The following is a 14747-nucleotide window of genomic DNA, read 5'->3' as shown; positions in this document are numbered from 1 at the left end:
ACAACTCAAGCAGGATCTGCCTATTTGGGGTCAACATGCTTCTGTACTATCCCTCTGTGGCTGTACCCAAGCTGTCAAAATGGTGTCTCTAACTTTGGCTATGTATTTTCTTTGCACAGAATTTGATTCTATTCTGTTCCTCTTGGACAATAATGATCGACTAGTGACACATCCAGAATTTCAGGTCTGTCACACTCTCAAAGTGCTCATCCTATCCAGATAGGAACTGTAATACTTGGCACATGGATTGGCCTCATTATGCTCCAATGTAAATGTACAGCTTTTCCTTCCCTTTGGATGTGGCTGGAGTGGAGAGGAAGCTGGCCAGTAGAAAGGGGCTCTTTCTAAGGTAGTCTGAACTTGATGCCCACCTGAACTCAGACTTGAATAGGGATTTATAGAGAGAAATCTGAAGAGAAATTTGAATGGGAGCCAATGAGAGCTCTGCATTTCTGAAAATGCAGCCACTTTTATTTTGGTGCCTAAATATGGATTTAGGTGCCTAAATTCATTCACCCACATTTGATATGTTTGGCCAATATCAACACTATGTAAAGTAATTGTCGTCAGACGCTACCAGTGTGGTGCTCTGCTCTGTTCAATGATGATAACAGTCAGCTGTGTGCGTGTGTTCCCTCTGTGTGCTGTCCCAGCTCTGCGCAGATCGCTGGCACAGCAGATCTCGAGCGTACCGCCCAATGACCACAGACTCTAATAAGGTATGAAGGCACCCGGCCAGGTTTATTGTCAAACGAAACACAGTCTCTAGCTCCCCGGATCAGATGTCTACAGTTCCGCTAGTACATATGTGCTCCCTGACAATGGACCGGCTCAGTCAGGGGCGGGATTTGCCACTGCCCCCTAGGCCAGACAAAGACGTTCACTCAGGGATGCATTCTTATACACAGGTACAAACAGGTTATGCATCATTGAACGCACTGAGGTACAGCCCCTCTATGCATTAGGGTGTTGTCTTTCTCCTGGTACAGGTTGGTTCGAACAAACAAGTCTATTCATCATACTGTCTATCCCCCGTATTGTCCTTTCATATTGTCTATCCATCATATTGTCCTTTTATACTGTCTTTAGGTTGGGTCTGCCTGTTCCTTGTTATCTGTGTGGGATGTGTTTGTACCAGGCTGTTCTGGTGCCGTCCTGGCATACGTTCATCTTATTAGTGCTTACATGTGTATACGTGCTTTTAGCAGCCTTCCTCTTGACAACTTCAGTGAGCAGGGCCTGCCTCTGGCTCACAGCCTAACTTTGCTTTATGTTAGCAATGTCTTGACCATTACTTCAGTTCAGGCCTCAGGCCTCATGCCGGGCCTCTGATACCAAGGGCTTATGTCTCCGGGCCTCATCTTACTACAGTAATCAAACATAAATAATATGTTGTAGCGCAATGTACGTGTGTGCAGAAAGATACGTCTACATTGGTCACACTTACTAAGTTTCTTCTCTTGTGTGAGATATCACCAGTTCCAGCAGTATTTCCCATGTCAGGGAAGTTTTTTTTAAGTCTGACTATTGGAGATATAGATACAACTCAACATTGACAATCCCAAGCATTTAAAAATCATTAGACTGCATTTCCCCTGAAAAATCACAGGATTATCTTAAAATGCATTTGATTTATTTTAAAAATGGGGACAATTTGTATTTACCCGTAGTGCCTTAGGGTACAGTTGGGTTAGATTTTCAAGCTTTCTTTGCAAACTAGTGGGGTAGACACTTTTTTAAAATGAAAGCTAAGATTCTCCCATATTCCCATGACTCCTGGAGCTGGCACTTTAAGAAAAACACCAAATATCATAAGACTTATGCTAAAATCACAAGCGTTGTCATCACTGTAGATACATGGGTAACTAGATCTCTAGCTGGATACCTAGATTTCAGGTAAAGGAATATTGTCTCACCACTAGATGGAAATAGAGTGTTTTCCATTCCCCTGTTGTATTGCCAAGAGGGTGAACCAGAAGTCTATGTGCATGTAAACCCTCTGCAGACAGGACTTCAGAAGTCCTGGATCAGAAATTAATATTTTGCAATGGTAGAGTAAAGGCAGAATTTCTGCTTCCAGGGAGGCGTATGCTGCAGACTTGTGCTCAGTCACAAGACAGAAGACTCAGTGCTTCCCAATATATTAAAGATTGTGACTAACAGATGTTCTGTTTGATCTGTAATCAGATGGTTTTTAATTTATCCTTTTTGAAATCAAGACTACTAGACCGACAGCACAGTAGCTGCCGTGACATGAAATAGATGGCAAATAGGCTAATTTAAAACCCACTCAGACCCACTTGTGCAAGCAAGAAAGTTCAAAGAGGAAGGAAGCTGAAGCATTTGTCTAAAGTTAGCTATTTAATGACAAGAAAACAATGTGACTTGCTTTTTTATGAGTATACATTATTCACATATTTTAAAAAATAGGGTTACTGAAGATTAAGGACATATAGAGCAGTAATTGACAACCCAGTTCCACCAGGAAGGGAATATTGCACTGCTTGTTTGGTTTATGGGATTGAACAACTGGATTTGTACAGAATCTTTCTTAAAAAAAAACCTGGTTGATTGCGAGAGCTGGTCAAAAAATGGGATGATTTTTTGGCGAAAAATATGTCTTTTTTTTCAATAAATAATTTGGAATTTCAAAATTTTCCAGCTAGCTTCATGGATTAGCTTTGCTGCAAAATCTAATGCCTAAAGAGAGAACAAGACCAGTTGCTCCAACTGCACCAGAACAATTCAGAACCCTGACGTATCTTGGTGCAAAAACCCAGAACCAGCAAAGGGATCTTGCTGTATTCATTCAATTTTTGATTCTCAACTTTAAATTCCATGGTATTAATAGAAAACAAGCGTAGCTGCTTCTACTGCACCCAAACACCCCAGACCCTGGTGCATCTTGAGGTTTGCTGGAGCATGGATTTTTCTGGTCAAGTAGGAGTGACACCATGTGTTGTCTGTTTTGATAGCTTGGGGCCAAAAAAGTGGTAGGATCCAGCCACTCCAGAACTTGCATATGTATCTTTGGGGTGCCTTTGAGTAGGGATGCATTGGGATCTGTAGTTTTTAGTGGAACTGGAACGGTTGCACTCCTCTACTTAGCTGGTAGAATTTTGGGAACAAAAAACTAGCTCGATTCAGCAGGGTCGAGATGCCAGATACATGTTTTTGTGGTGCTTCTGTGCCACTTTGCAGCAGCTAATAGCTGCTATGTTTTGTCTATTTAGTAGAATTTGGGAGCATTGCCATTAAACATTGGCAAGGTCCAGGTATCAGAAATGCATTTTTCCAGTGTTATTAGGCTGGGATGCATGCGGGGTTCAATTTTTCCAGTGTAGTGGGAATGGCGATCCTTGTTTTCTATTTAGATGTAGATTGTAAGCTCTTCGGGGCAGGGACTGTCTACTATTCTGTATCTGTACAGTGCCTCACACAACCCATTCTTGGCTGATCTTCAGGCACTACCATAAAAAACATGATTAATAAGAAATCATACAGTTTGGTGGTTGGAACCAGAAATTGCAAAGCTCCATGGATCCAGGTGCAAAATCCAGGTTTTGCATCAGTTTGTGCTGGATTTTCTGATGCAGTAAGAGCAGCTACACTTGTTCTTTTTTCAGGCATTGGAATGTGAGAGCCAAAATTAATAGGTAGCAGGTTTAAAACAAACACAAGAAAGTATTTTTTCATGCAACGCACTGTCAACCTCTGGAACTCTTTGCCAGAGGGTGTTGTGAAGGCCAAGACTATAACAGGGTTCAAAATGGAGCTAGATAGATACATGGAAGATAGGTCCATCAATGGCTATTAGCCAGGATGGGCAGGAATGGTGTCCCTTGCCTCTGTTTGCCAGAAGCTGGGATTGGGTGACAGGGCATGGATCACTTGATGATAACCTGTCTGTTCATTCCCTTTGGGGCGCCTGCCATTGGCCACTGTCAGAAGACAGGGTACTGGGCTTGATGGACCTTTGATCTGACCCAGTACAGCCGTTCTTATGTCCTTATGTTCAAAATTGAGTGGCTCTAGTAGGATCCATGCGCTAGATTCTGCGTTTTTGTGGCATTCATTTGCCAGAATGCACGATGGTCCAGGTACAGTAAGAGCAGCTAGACTTTGTTTAGTTAGTCACTACAATTTAGAGTCTTACGGCCAAGATTTGGCTGGATCCAGCAGGATGCAGGGGCTGGATCAGGGTTTTTGCTGCACTGGTGCTGCAGTAGGCACCAGGGTCTGGACGCGTGTGTGTGCTGCACTTGTTCACTATAGTGATCGTGGGACACTTTGGGGCTTGGTAACACAAATTGGCAGGATCCATTCCAGACGGCTGTAGCGTTACCTTTCCCCCGGTGTGACGCTGTTAGGGCTGCAGATGTTCTGGGAGTGGGGAGCTGCGCTGGAAAACGCGGAGCACGTGCACTTTTCCTTCGGGCTCCAGTAACCAGAGCACTTGCCTTTGGCAAGGCGGCAGAAATGCAACCTCGTCTCCCCGCGCTATGCCGACGCTGCACACAGCAGCAGCAGCAGGTCTCTGCTTGCAGGCGCTGACGAGGCGACACCTCGCCTGGCGCCCCCGGGCAGGCACTCTCCTGGCGGGAGTGGCGGTGTGAACCTCACCCCGCTCTGTTCTCCCGGGGGCTGATGAGCGAAGGGGGCGAGGGCCGGGAGTAGGAACCCCTGACGTTGTCGGTCCCCATTGGTTCTCTCCCGCAGCACATGTTCAGGGGCATCTGGATAAAGACGCCTCTGGCCCCCGTCTGCCTCCTACATCGTCCTCCAGCCTCCACCTCCTGCGGGACACCTCCTAGCGAGCCGGCACGATGAGCATAGACGATTTTGTAGGCAAGTGGAGCCTCATCTCCAGCGAAGGCTTTGAGGAGTACATGAAGGAATTAGGTAAGGAAGCCTTGGCGGGGCAGAGAGACCGTGTGGGATAAAAATCAGCGCTCACCGTCTGAGGGAGGGGAAGGTGGGTGCTGGGGCTCTGTACTTCTGCTCCTGGATAGAAAATAAAGGAATGTCCCCCGCACTCTGGGCAGCGAGGACTTTTCATTCAGGAGCTCCCTGGCTGTTAGGTTTGGGGGAAGAAATGAGGTTTGGTGGACTCTGATTTCTGTGACTATCTCCCTAAATCCCATTGTTGCTGGCTGCCCGCTGGAAGAAAAACGCTCTCTCTCTCGTATACGTGTGTGTAATTTATTTGTATTGTCTGTATGGTCCTGGATGGATGTGTGTGGGGGCGGGGGGGAGAGGGCAAGGACCTAAGATTTAAGGTGCCCCTTCCTTGGCCCACCGGAGTTAGCTCCACTATGTTAGTTCATCTGGGATCCAAAGCTTTGTGCCTGGTTTCTTCAGCTCCTCAGATGCTCTGTCCAAGGTCTGCGGGGGCGTCTCGGTGCCTGATGCTAGGAGCCGCCTGGGAATAGGTTGCTAACTAAAGTGAAAGGAGACAATTCCCAGGGCGTCAACATAAAAGCAACCGTGCGACCTGGAGCAATGGCTTGAATAGCAAGATTCAGAGTAGCAGCCGTGTTAGTCTGTATCCGCAAAAATAACAGGAGTACTTGTGGCACCTTAGAGACTAACAAATTTATTAGAGCATAAGCTTTCGTGGGCTACAACCCACTTCTTCGGATGCATATAGAGTATATGCATCCGAAGAAGTGGGTTGTAGCCCACGAAAGCTTATGCTCTAATAAATTTGTTAGTCTCTAAGGTGCCACAAGTACTCCTGTTGTTATTTTTGTGAATAGCAAGAGCCTCTCTCCCCTGCTGGCTAAGCTGATGCTGGGCAGAGCACACTCTCATGGAGAGGGGACCTCTTGGAATGGTTTTGGTCCTGCTCTGGGGTTAGGGAAAGGGGAGAAGAACAGAAAACAAAATCTATCCAATATGGAGAAAATGAACGTATGCATGTTAGTCTTTATTATACTGCACCTGAGATGGGTAGCGCCAATACATCTGTGCGTTCATTGCCTGAACAAAGCATCTGCTGTGAGGCATTTGTAACCTCGTGGTTTGCTGAATGTCTGAACCCCTGGGCCATAATTTGCTCTCAGTTCCACTGAAATAACTGAAATTCCTCCAGATTTTTATCAGTGGAAGTGAGAGCAGATTGGGACTCAGTGGTATATACACCTTGAATTTCTTATTGGTATAAACAAAGTAGCTTGCATATTATCTGGTTTGAGATGAGTTTTTGTGTTGTGCATTAAATCTGCAAAATCAGAGCACACTGGCCTGAAACTGACTAGAATCACAGTTCCTTATATTAACATTTCAATAACAGATTGGAAACTTATGTATGTGCACACATGCTTTCAGTTAAATGACAGTCTTTAGTGTTAAGAACAGGTGGGTAAATGATAGCAAGAGAAGAGAATGGAGTGGGAAATCCCCAACTAGAACACACAATTATCAGCCTCTTCCTATTTTCTATTAAATTTGCGCTGTAATACTCTCACATGAATTTGTCTGATAGTAGATTATCAGAAGGTGTCATATCAATGCAGCTGCTACTGGGATACAAAATATCATTGAAGAGACTCTTTCTATTGCTAGATGTAAAATGTATCTGTATTCCTTAACAGTTTCAGTGGTAGCACCATCAGTTCACTTTCTATCCCAAGTATTTTCTTCCTGAATTGCCAATCTCAACTGTTCAAAAATCACAAGGGAGCCCCCTCCTCCAATTCTGAGATTGGATTAAAAAACTGTTGGAGTCCTTTTAATTTCCCTTATGGGTTTTGAATATTTTAGGGTCATGTTTTCAAGATGAACTATGGGATATTCTGATGTGGGGCGCCCCCACTGAAGCTGTTCCCCTGTGGATAAATAATGAAAGAATCATTGGAGCAGGGGGACTGGGAGATAGCCTGGGGGGGGGGGGGATGTACATTTGGCTACAACAGTTTAATGGCCTTACTGCAGCACAATGTGGTGTGACTGCTCCTTGCCAAGCCACTTGCCGTACTGACAGAAGACTGTACTGCAAGCCAGAGACAGCAAAATTAAAATTTACGGTCAATTTTTCAAAAAACTCCCTTAGGCACTTTTGAAAATCCTACCCTAAGTCTTAAAGAACTCACAAAGAACTTTTAAAAAAATGATAAACTGTTTAATTGTTAATAAATTGCCTCATAACAAGACAGTGCAACTTATGATATTGTAAACATTCATAGCAAAGCAATACAACTTCCTGCTATGCAGCTTATAACATTAAACAAGAGTGAGCACAGGCAATGTTTGTTTAAAAAAAAAAATCTAAATCCAGATCTTAAAATTCAGACCTTGCAAAGACAGTCTATGTGAAGTACAAAATATAATAAATTGTTAGTTTGAGGTACAAGTCAACCACATACTTGGGAAATTAAAAAGTTAAAGTGAACACACTAGGTCCTTAGCTCATGTCCATCTGTCTCCTCCCCCCATCTGCCCCCAGAAAACAAGTGTGAAAAGAAGTGGTAGCCTGAATTCTGACTTATTTTTTATCACCACCCTTAATGTGTTTATCAACACTTTTTAAAAGAATATTTAGGATAGTGTAGGGCATATTTAGGCTCCACATGAATTTAGATTTTAAATCTAAATAGTTTGCAAGATTAAATGCAGATTTTGCTAGGAGTATAGTTTTGAAAGAGTGAATGGCTCTAAATATAGTCTGCAAGGAATTGTTAGCACTTAACAAAGAGCTCCTTCTACAGTTCCTGTCCAGATGATCAGTTCTAAATATTACCTTCAGAGCATGTCTGTCCACAAGCCACAGATTCACATTTTCAGACCCCACCTACAATCTTAAACATTACAAAGAGTTGGTTCTTCAATGATACTTCCACTTCCACCTGTGTCATGATTGGGTCTCAAGATTGCTTGGCTCTTCTGCCTTCCTGATTGGGGGCCCTAACCACTGGACTTGTTTTGGACTACTAGTTTTTCTGGACTACAGAGCATAGGCGCCGACTCCGTGGGTGCTCTGGGGCTGGAGCACCCACGGGGAAAAATTAGTCAAGCTCCCCGCCCCGCCCCACCTCATCTCCTCCTCCACCTCTGCCTCCTCCCCTGAGCACGCCGCATCCCCGCTCCACCACCTACCTCCAAGTGCTTGCCGCCGCCACACAGCTGTAGCAAGCTCCAGGGGGGGAAGGGTGGGGGGAGCGGGAACGTGGCGCACTCAGAGGAGGAGGCGGGGCTGGGGTGGGGATTTGGGGAAGGAGTTGGAATAGGGGCAGGAAGGGGGTGGAGTTGGGGTGGGGACTTTGGGGAAGGGATTGGAATGGGGGCGGGAGGGAGCAGGGCAGGGATGGAGTCAGGGCAGGGCCGGGGGCAGAGGGGGTTCAAGCACCCACCGGCGCCAGTAGAAGTCGGCGCCTATGCTACAGAGTCTCTCTTTCTCTCTCTCTCTGTGCTGCTTCCTCCCCTGCCCCTCCCCCCCCCCAAATAACAGTTTCACTGAGTATAAATACTTATATAGTCATTGGGCCAGAGACAGAATGATTCTGTAGTACAGTGGTTAGAGTACCCATGTGGGATACCCCAGGCCAGTTCCCTTGCTCCAATCACTCTTTCATTATTTAGCCACAGTGGAACAGCTTCACCAGGAGAGTGGGCAGCCCCTATTCAAATCCTTTCTTCCCCCTGCCCTTCTGGCAGAGTGGGGAATTTAACCTGTATATCCCACTTCCCAGGCAAGTACTCTAACTACTGAGCTAAAGCTATTAAGTGGGCTTCTCCTCCTCCAGCTCTTTTGTGCACAGCAAGGCAGGCACGTAACTCATTCCTGCAAGAAACAGTTTAGGTGCTGGAGCCACCTGACTCCAGGCATCGGCTTTCTGTTCATGGATCACTATTGCTAAGCAAAGATAGGTACCTCCCTGCAGCCTGGACTTAGGCACCTATCTTGATGAGAGGGGAGGGGCTTAGTACACAACCCTCTCTTGAGCATCTCCCAATGGCTAGCTTAGGTGGCTCCCTGCCTAGCATGCTGGCTTTTGTGGATTGCATTTGAAGGCACCTGTCTCTCCCCATGCATTGTATTGGGAGCCTAAGTGCCTAACTCAGGCTTTGTGGATTGTAGCATGTTCCTGTGATTTTTCTAGTTGTCACAATACTGAGCATTGTAATGCCTTTGTGGATCCAGGCCCTTCTGTTTTGGATGCAGCTCTCACCACAGTAATGTATGCCCTTATCAGCTTCATTTTGGAATGCTGCACTGTGCTGTATGTGAGGGCACTTTAAGACTATTCAAACTACAGCTACTACAGAATGCAGCTTCTGACTTACTTAGTGATACTTCTTGCGGAAAGAATGTCACCCTGGAGCTCTTCATTGGCTTCCAGTTTATTGTTGGATGCAATTTAAATGGCTGATTAATAGCTGCTGTATAAAGCCCTGCATTGTGAAAGTCCTGAGTAACCCCAAAGCCTGAAACCTGTTGAGTTGGGTGAAGCACTCAAGCTAATGAGTCACTGGATTAATCAAGAGGGGGCTGGAGGCAAGGTGCTTTTTGATGAAGGGACCTCAAGTGCTTCCTTTTGTAGTGTGCTAAAGTCCTACTTTGTTGAATTCAAGTCATGCTCCAAAGCTCCAATTTTTCCCTTAAGCTTTTTTCTGCAGAGGGAAGTCTTCTAGTTTGGTTTTTTTATACTTTTGACATTTTACACACATGTCTAGAGTGACAGATGGGTGTTCCGTAAGTAAGTTAGAAGAAATACATCTATATAATGAATATACATTTAATAAATTGTATATAAATATAAAAGTGGATTAATTTTACAGTTTGAAAAGTCAATTGGAAAACTCTTAAAACACAGTTCGCTTAAACTTGGACACAATCTTCTTGTAACACTACTTTACAGTTCTTATTTCCCCTTTTCCACCTTACACGTCAGTTTGTGTGAACGGAGATACTGCTTTTCAGGCGACCTGCAGGTCCTATAGGGGGAGAAATAGATTTGATTTAGATCTCAGGAGCATTCAGGATGAATGAGTCTGCAAAATGAATTTCTCCTCCCTCGCCCTGTATAATTAAAAGGGATCCTCTCTCTATGTGGGCTTAGTGTTTAACTGTCTCCTCTGATATGCTGTTGCTTTTGCTCTGTAGGTGTGGGTGTGGCCCTGAGGAAAATGGGGAGCATGGCCAAACCAGATGTTTACATCATCAAGGATGGAGATACGATCACCATAAAAACAGAAAGCACCTTTAAATCTTCACAGCTCAGCTTCAAGCTGGGTGAGAAATGTGAGGAAAATACATTAGACGGCAGGAAAGTTCAGGTTAGTACAAGAGGTGTTTTTTTCACTGAATACACCCAGTCCACTGGAGTGGCTGGCTTACAGATATAAATGCTATTTAGGGACCCAGTCTCCCCCACTCTCTCTCATGTTGAGTAAGTACCCTGCTCTGTTGGTGGGTGGGGTACCCCTGTCATCACAAGCCCCATTGAAATCCATCAGTTTTTATGGACTAACCAGTCTACAAATGGTAAAATACTGAAACCAGATAAAGCCTGGTGTGTTTGGTTAATTATTTTCAGTTTGCATGGCCCCTGTGACGCACCTTGGGGTGATAAAACTGGCAGCCCTCCAGACCCAGGTTAAAAATACCAAAGGCCAAATTTCACTTTCATTGAAGTTAATGTCAAAAAAGCCTTTTGATTTTTAACAGGAGCAGGATATGGTCCTACAACTAATCTGATGACACAATCTCACACACTTGCGTAACAAGTGGAATAACCTATATAGGGAGTAAATTAAATGTAACTCAGACTCCATATTCCCCGTCTTTACAAGAGTTCAAGTAGCTTCCAACTTGACTGATTAAAGGGACTATCCCTGGCAGCGCCGTATTATTGCCTAGGCCGACAAATTTATAGGGGCGGAAGCTCCCCTCCGCGCCCCGCCCCCCTGCTCCAGCTCACCTCCGCCTCCTCTGCAAGCGCTCCGCCGCGTCCTGTTTCTCTCCCCTCCCAGCGCTTGCGCCGCGAAACAGCTGTTTCGCGGGGCAGGGAGGGAGGGGGGTGGAGGGGGAACGCCGCACACTGGGGAAGAGGCGGGGCCGGGGGCGGGGATTTGGGGAAGGGATCCAATAGGGAAGGGAGGGGGCGGAGTTGGGGTGGGGATTTTGGGGAGGGGGTTGGAATGGGGGTGGGAAAAGGGTGGAGTCGGGGTGGGGCCAGGGTGGTAATTATTTCCCGGCCTAGGGGCGGCAAAATTATTAATCCGCCACTGATCCCTGGGAGGAGGTGGCGGAGGGTGAAGAAAGATTATTCCCTCTCCATAGGATTCTCTCAGGCCAATTATCTCCTTGTGTGAATGCTGGCCACTTGCCAAGACCCTCCCACTCCTCACCTGTGCACTGGCAACACATCTGCCAAATGCAAGATTCAGATGTAGACGATACAAAAAGCCAAAGCACATGTATGAGGAGATGAACTTAGCACACTAAGCAGGTCTTGTTCACTTAAATTGTGCATGCTGTCAAAGTCATGTTTCATGTATAAATGTGCCAAAGCAGTGACTGAACAAGTAGCAAAGTAATGGAAGAAGAACAGGAGTCATGAGAAATGTAGAGTGAAATCCTGGCCCTACTGAAGTCAATGGCAAAACTCCCATTGACTTCAGTAGGGCCTTGGAGTATAGTGTGGGAGTGTATCACCTCCACTCAAAGAGACCGAGTAAAATATTTAAGTCCTGCTTTTCTTTGCAGACTCTTGTCACCTTAGATGGTAACACATTGACTCAGCTCCAGCAGTGGGATGGCAAGGAGTCCACAATAACACGGAAGATAGAGGATGGGAAACTGGTGGTGGTGAGTGCATTCCTACTTTCTGATCATTGACTACTGCAAGACTGTAGACGATAGCAGGAATCTAACTTTAAAAGAGACTCAATCTATTATAAACTGCCATCTGCATCCCTGTATTCTGCAGTAATTTAGCCTATATCAGGGGTTCTCAACCTTTTTCTTTCTGAGGCCCCCCAATCTACTATAAAAATTCCATGGCCCACCTGTGCCACAACAACTGTTTTTCAGTAGATTAAAAGGCATTAGGGGGTAGCAAGCAGAACAATAGCCCAGGGCCTTACGCCACAGGGAACCCTGTGAAGCTAAATAGCTCGGGCTTTGGCTTCAGCCCTGGACAACGGGGCTTGGGATTCTGCTTTCTGCCCTGGGCCCCAGTGAGTCTGCTGGTCCTGCTCTCTGGTTTATTTTGGTGGACCCCCTGAAAAATAATATATGGAGATATACCTATCTCATAGAACTGGAAGGGACCCTGAAAGGTCATTGAGTCCGCCTGACTTCACTAGCAGGACCAAGTACTGATTTTGCCTGCCCCAGTTCCTTAGGTAGCCCCCTCAAGGACTGAACTCACAACCCTGGGTTTAGCAGGCCAATGCTCAAACCACTGAGCTATCCCTCCCCCCTGCTTGTGGCCCCCCGCAGAGGGCCTTGGACCCCTGGTTGAGAACCACTGGCCTATACACTACTGAATTAATTTTTTTTTCCAGGAATGTGACATGAATGGTTGCGAGTGTAAGAGAGTCTACCAGAAAGCATGAGGACATTGTCTCCATACTGGGTTGGAGCTTGCTACAAACCAGCTCAGTTTAGCGAACAAAGCTCCTCTACTCTCCAGGTTTTTCCTTTTCCCTGTTTTGCAGTATTTCAATGGACTGCACAGCTGTGTGCAATCATATTTCAAAGCGATGATGTAACTATTCTGAACGGTTGTGGCTGTTAAATAAAATTCTCAGACATATGAAGTGGAGCTGTTGTCAATATAGTGGAATTTTAAAGGTTTTCTTTTTCAAGTGAAGATTTATAAAAGCTCATTAGTTATGCAGGGGAGCCTAAAATCAGTATTAAATCACAAATGATGGGGATATCATCTCACTGGAACAGTTAAGGTATAGTTAACAGCAAACTGCATTTTGGTTCAGCTATTCATATTTCATTGATGATAAAGGTAATAAAATTGTATCAAATGGAACAATCATTGTTATGGTGCAGAATCTTTCTAACCGCTTTAAGATAGTGCCTGTTGCAAAAGTAGTAGAGTTGAACTGGTACAAACTGAGAGGAAAACTTCATCCATTGTGTTTAAACGGCTGAGCACATTTTTAGTTGGTTGCTTTCTGGTGAGAATCAACACCCCCCTAGCCCAAATAGTCAGCTAAAAAGTTAAAAGCCTCAATTTTACTTGCTCAAAACATTTGGTAATGCAGTTTATATGCTTACAAGCGCAATAATAAATTATCACAAATATTAATGTCTTGGTTATTATTTTTTATAATGATTGGGAAGTGGTCAAAACAGATCCTGTGAAATTGTTATTCTACAAACTGTAGATTGTTTAGTGCTATCAGATTAGACTAACTTTTTTCTGAAAGCTAAAACTGGCTGATAAAATTTTTAACAGGATTCTAAATAGTAGGTTCAGAAGAATCTACAGAGTCATGTAATCTCTCTGCTTGCATTTTGCAGAACTAATCACTACCTCATTCCTACTGATGTCTTAGCTAACCACTGCAAGTACTATCTGGTGTACTAACCAATTGTTCTATGTGTTAATGCTACCTAATATGGAACCTAATTTTTTCCTTCCATAAGATAAGAAGAAATGGCCTAAAGTTAACTTCTTATGAGTTTGTGAATAATCCCCTTTATTTACATTATCATCAGGTATTTACAGATGGATTGTAGTTCTCTCAAGTTTATTTTCTAGACGCTTTGTTCATATGTTTCATATTTCTTGATGTGTTTTCTAGAACTGGCCCATCCTTGTATCATTTTTCGTCCTTTTTTGTATTTTTCCTCAATTTTATTTTTCTTAAGCTTCCCTAACCGGTGAAGAGGAGATTTCTGTATGATGTATTCCATGTGGTGTGCCAGGACTACAGAGCGGTATTATTACTTTCAAGTTTATTCAGTAGCATTGGTGCCACATGTAGAAGCTATGACCCTGGATTTATGAAGTGAATTTCACCTCCCTGCACTCCACCCACATATAGGCCAAATACAACTCCTCAATGTGGGGGAAGTGAATTTCACCTCCTCTGCATTTGCCTGTCTAAGATTTTGAGCCAATAGTATAACATTTTTAAATACCAGTTGTGCACAGGCCTGTATTTATGACATATTCTAATACTGGAAAGATGTTTTTATAACTAACATGCAAATTTTGCCTCTGCCACATTTCTACAATAACTAGGTTATTAAACAGAAAGCTAATGTTGTGCCATTATGTAAAAAGGGTAAAGGCTAAAGAGGATGACCAGGGTAATATTAAGCTCTTTTGTCTGACATCAATCCTGGGCAAGATCATAGAATGTCAGGGTTGGAAGGGAGCTCAGGAGGTCATCTAGTTCAATCCTTTGCTCAAAGCAGGACCAATCCCCAGACCCCTAAATGATTGAATTTACAACCCTGGGTTTAGCAGGCCAATGCTCAAACCACTGAGCTATCCCTGGGCTCTAGGAGGGTAGGGGGTGTGAGTGTCTGGGGTGGGGGGGGTCCCCACAGCTGGACTCGGGGAGGGGTAGGAGGTGTGAATGTCTGGGCCGGGGTGCCCACAGCTGGGCTCTGCGGGGAGAGGGAGCAGAGAAACAGGAACTGGGTTGTTATATGTGTTTCTATAACTCTCTACTCCTGGGGGAATTTTTGTGTATGTGTGTATTGTTTCAGACATACTTGTGACTGGTATTTTGAAATAAATTACCAAAATAATTGAAACTGGCGTGAT

General features: G+C 44.5%; 1 protein-coding gene across 1 annotated transcript; it reads left to right on the top strand.

The window, feature by feature from the left end:
- The first annotated feature begins 4826 nt into the window (after positions 1 to 4826).
- On the top strand, positions 4827 to 12564 carry LOC135874296 (fatty acid-binding protein 5-like). The gene is made up of 4 exons (XM_065399086.1): positions 4827 to 4902; positions 10106 to 10278; positions 11711 to 11812; positions 12514 to 12564. The coding sequence occupies exons 1-4, from the start codon at positions 4827 to 4829 to the stop codon at positions 12562 to 12564; spliced, it is 402 nt and encodes a 133-aa protein (XP_065255158.1).
- The last annotated feature ends 2183 nt before the right edge of the window (positions 12565 to 14747 follow it).

The sequence above is a fragment of the Emys orbicularis genome, chromosome 2 (assembly GCF_028017835.1).
Source record: "Emys orbicularis isolate rEmyOrb1 chromosome 2, rEmyOrb1.hap1, whole genome shotgun sequence".
Taxonomy (NCBI): Eukaryota; Metazoa; Chordata; order Testudines; family Emydidae; genus Emys; species Emys orbicularis.
The sequence above is the reverse complement of the archived record's forward strand: the minus strand, read 5'-3'. Positions and strand labels throughout refer to the sequence as shown.

Coding starts and splice junctions, on each gene's coding strand:
- LOC135874296 (XM_065399086.1), top strand. CDS start 4,827: ATGAGCATAGACGATTTTGTAGGCAAGTGGAGCCTCATCTCCAGCGAA. Junction 10,279..11,710: donor TAGACGGCAGGAAAGTTCAG/GTTAGTACAAGA, acceptor TTTTCTTTGCAG/ACTCTTGTCACCTTAGATGG. Junction 11,813..12,513: donor AGGATGGGAAACTGGTGGTG/GTGAGTGCATTC, acceptor TTTTTTTTCCAG/GAATGTGACATGAATGGTTG.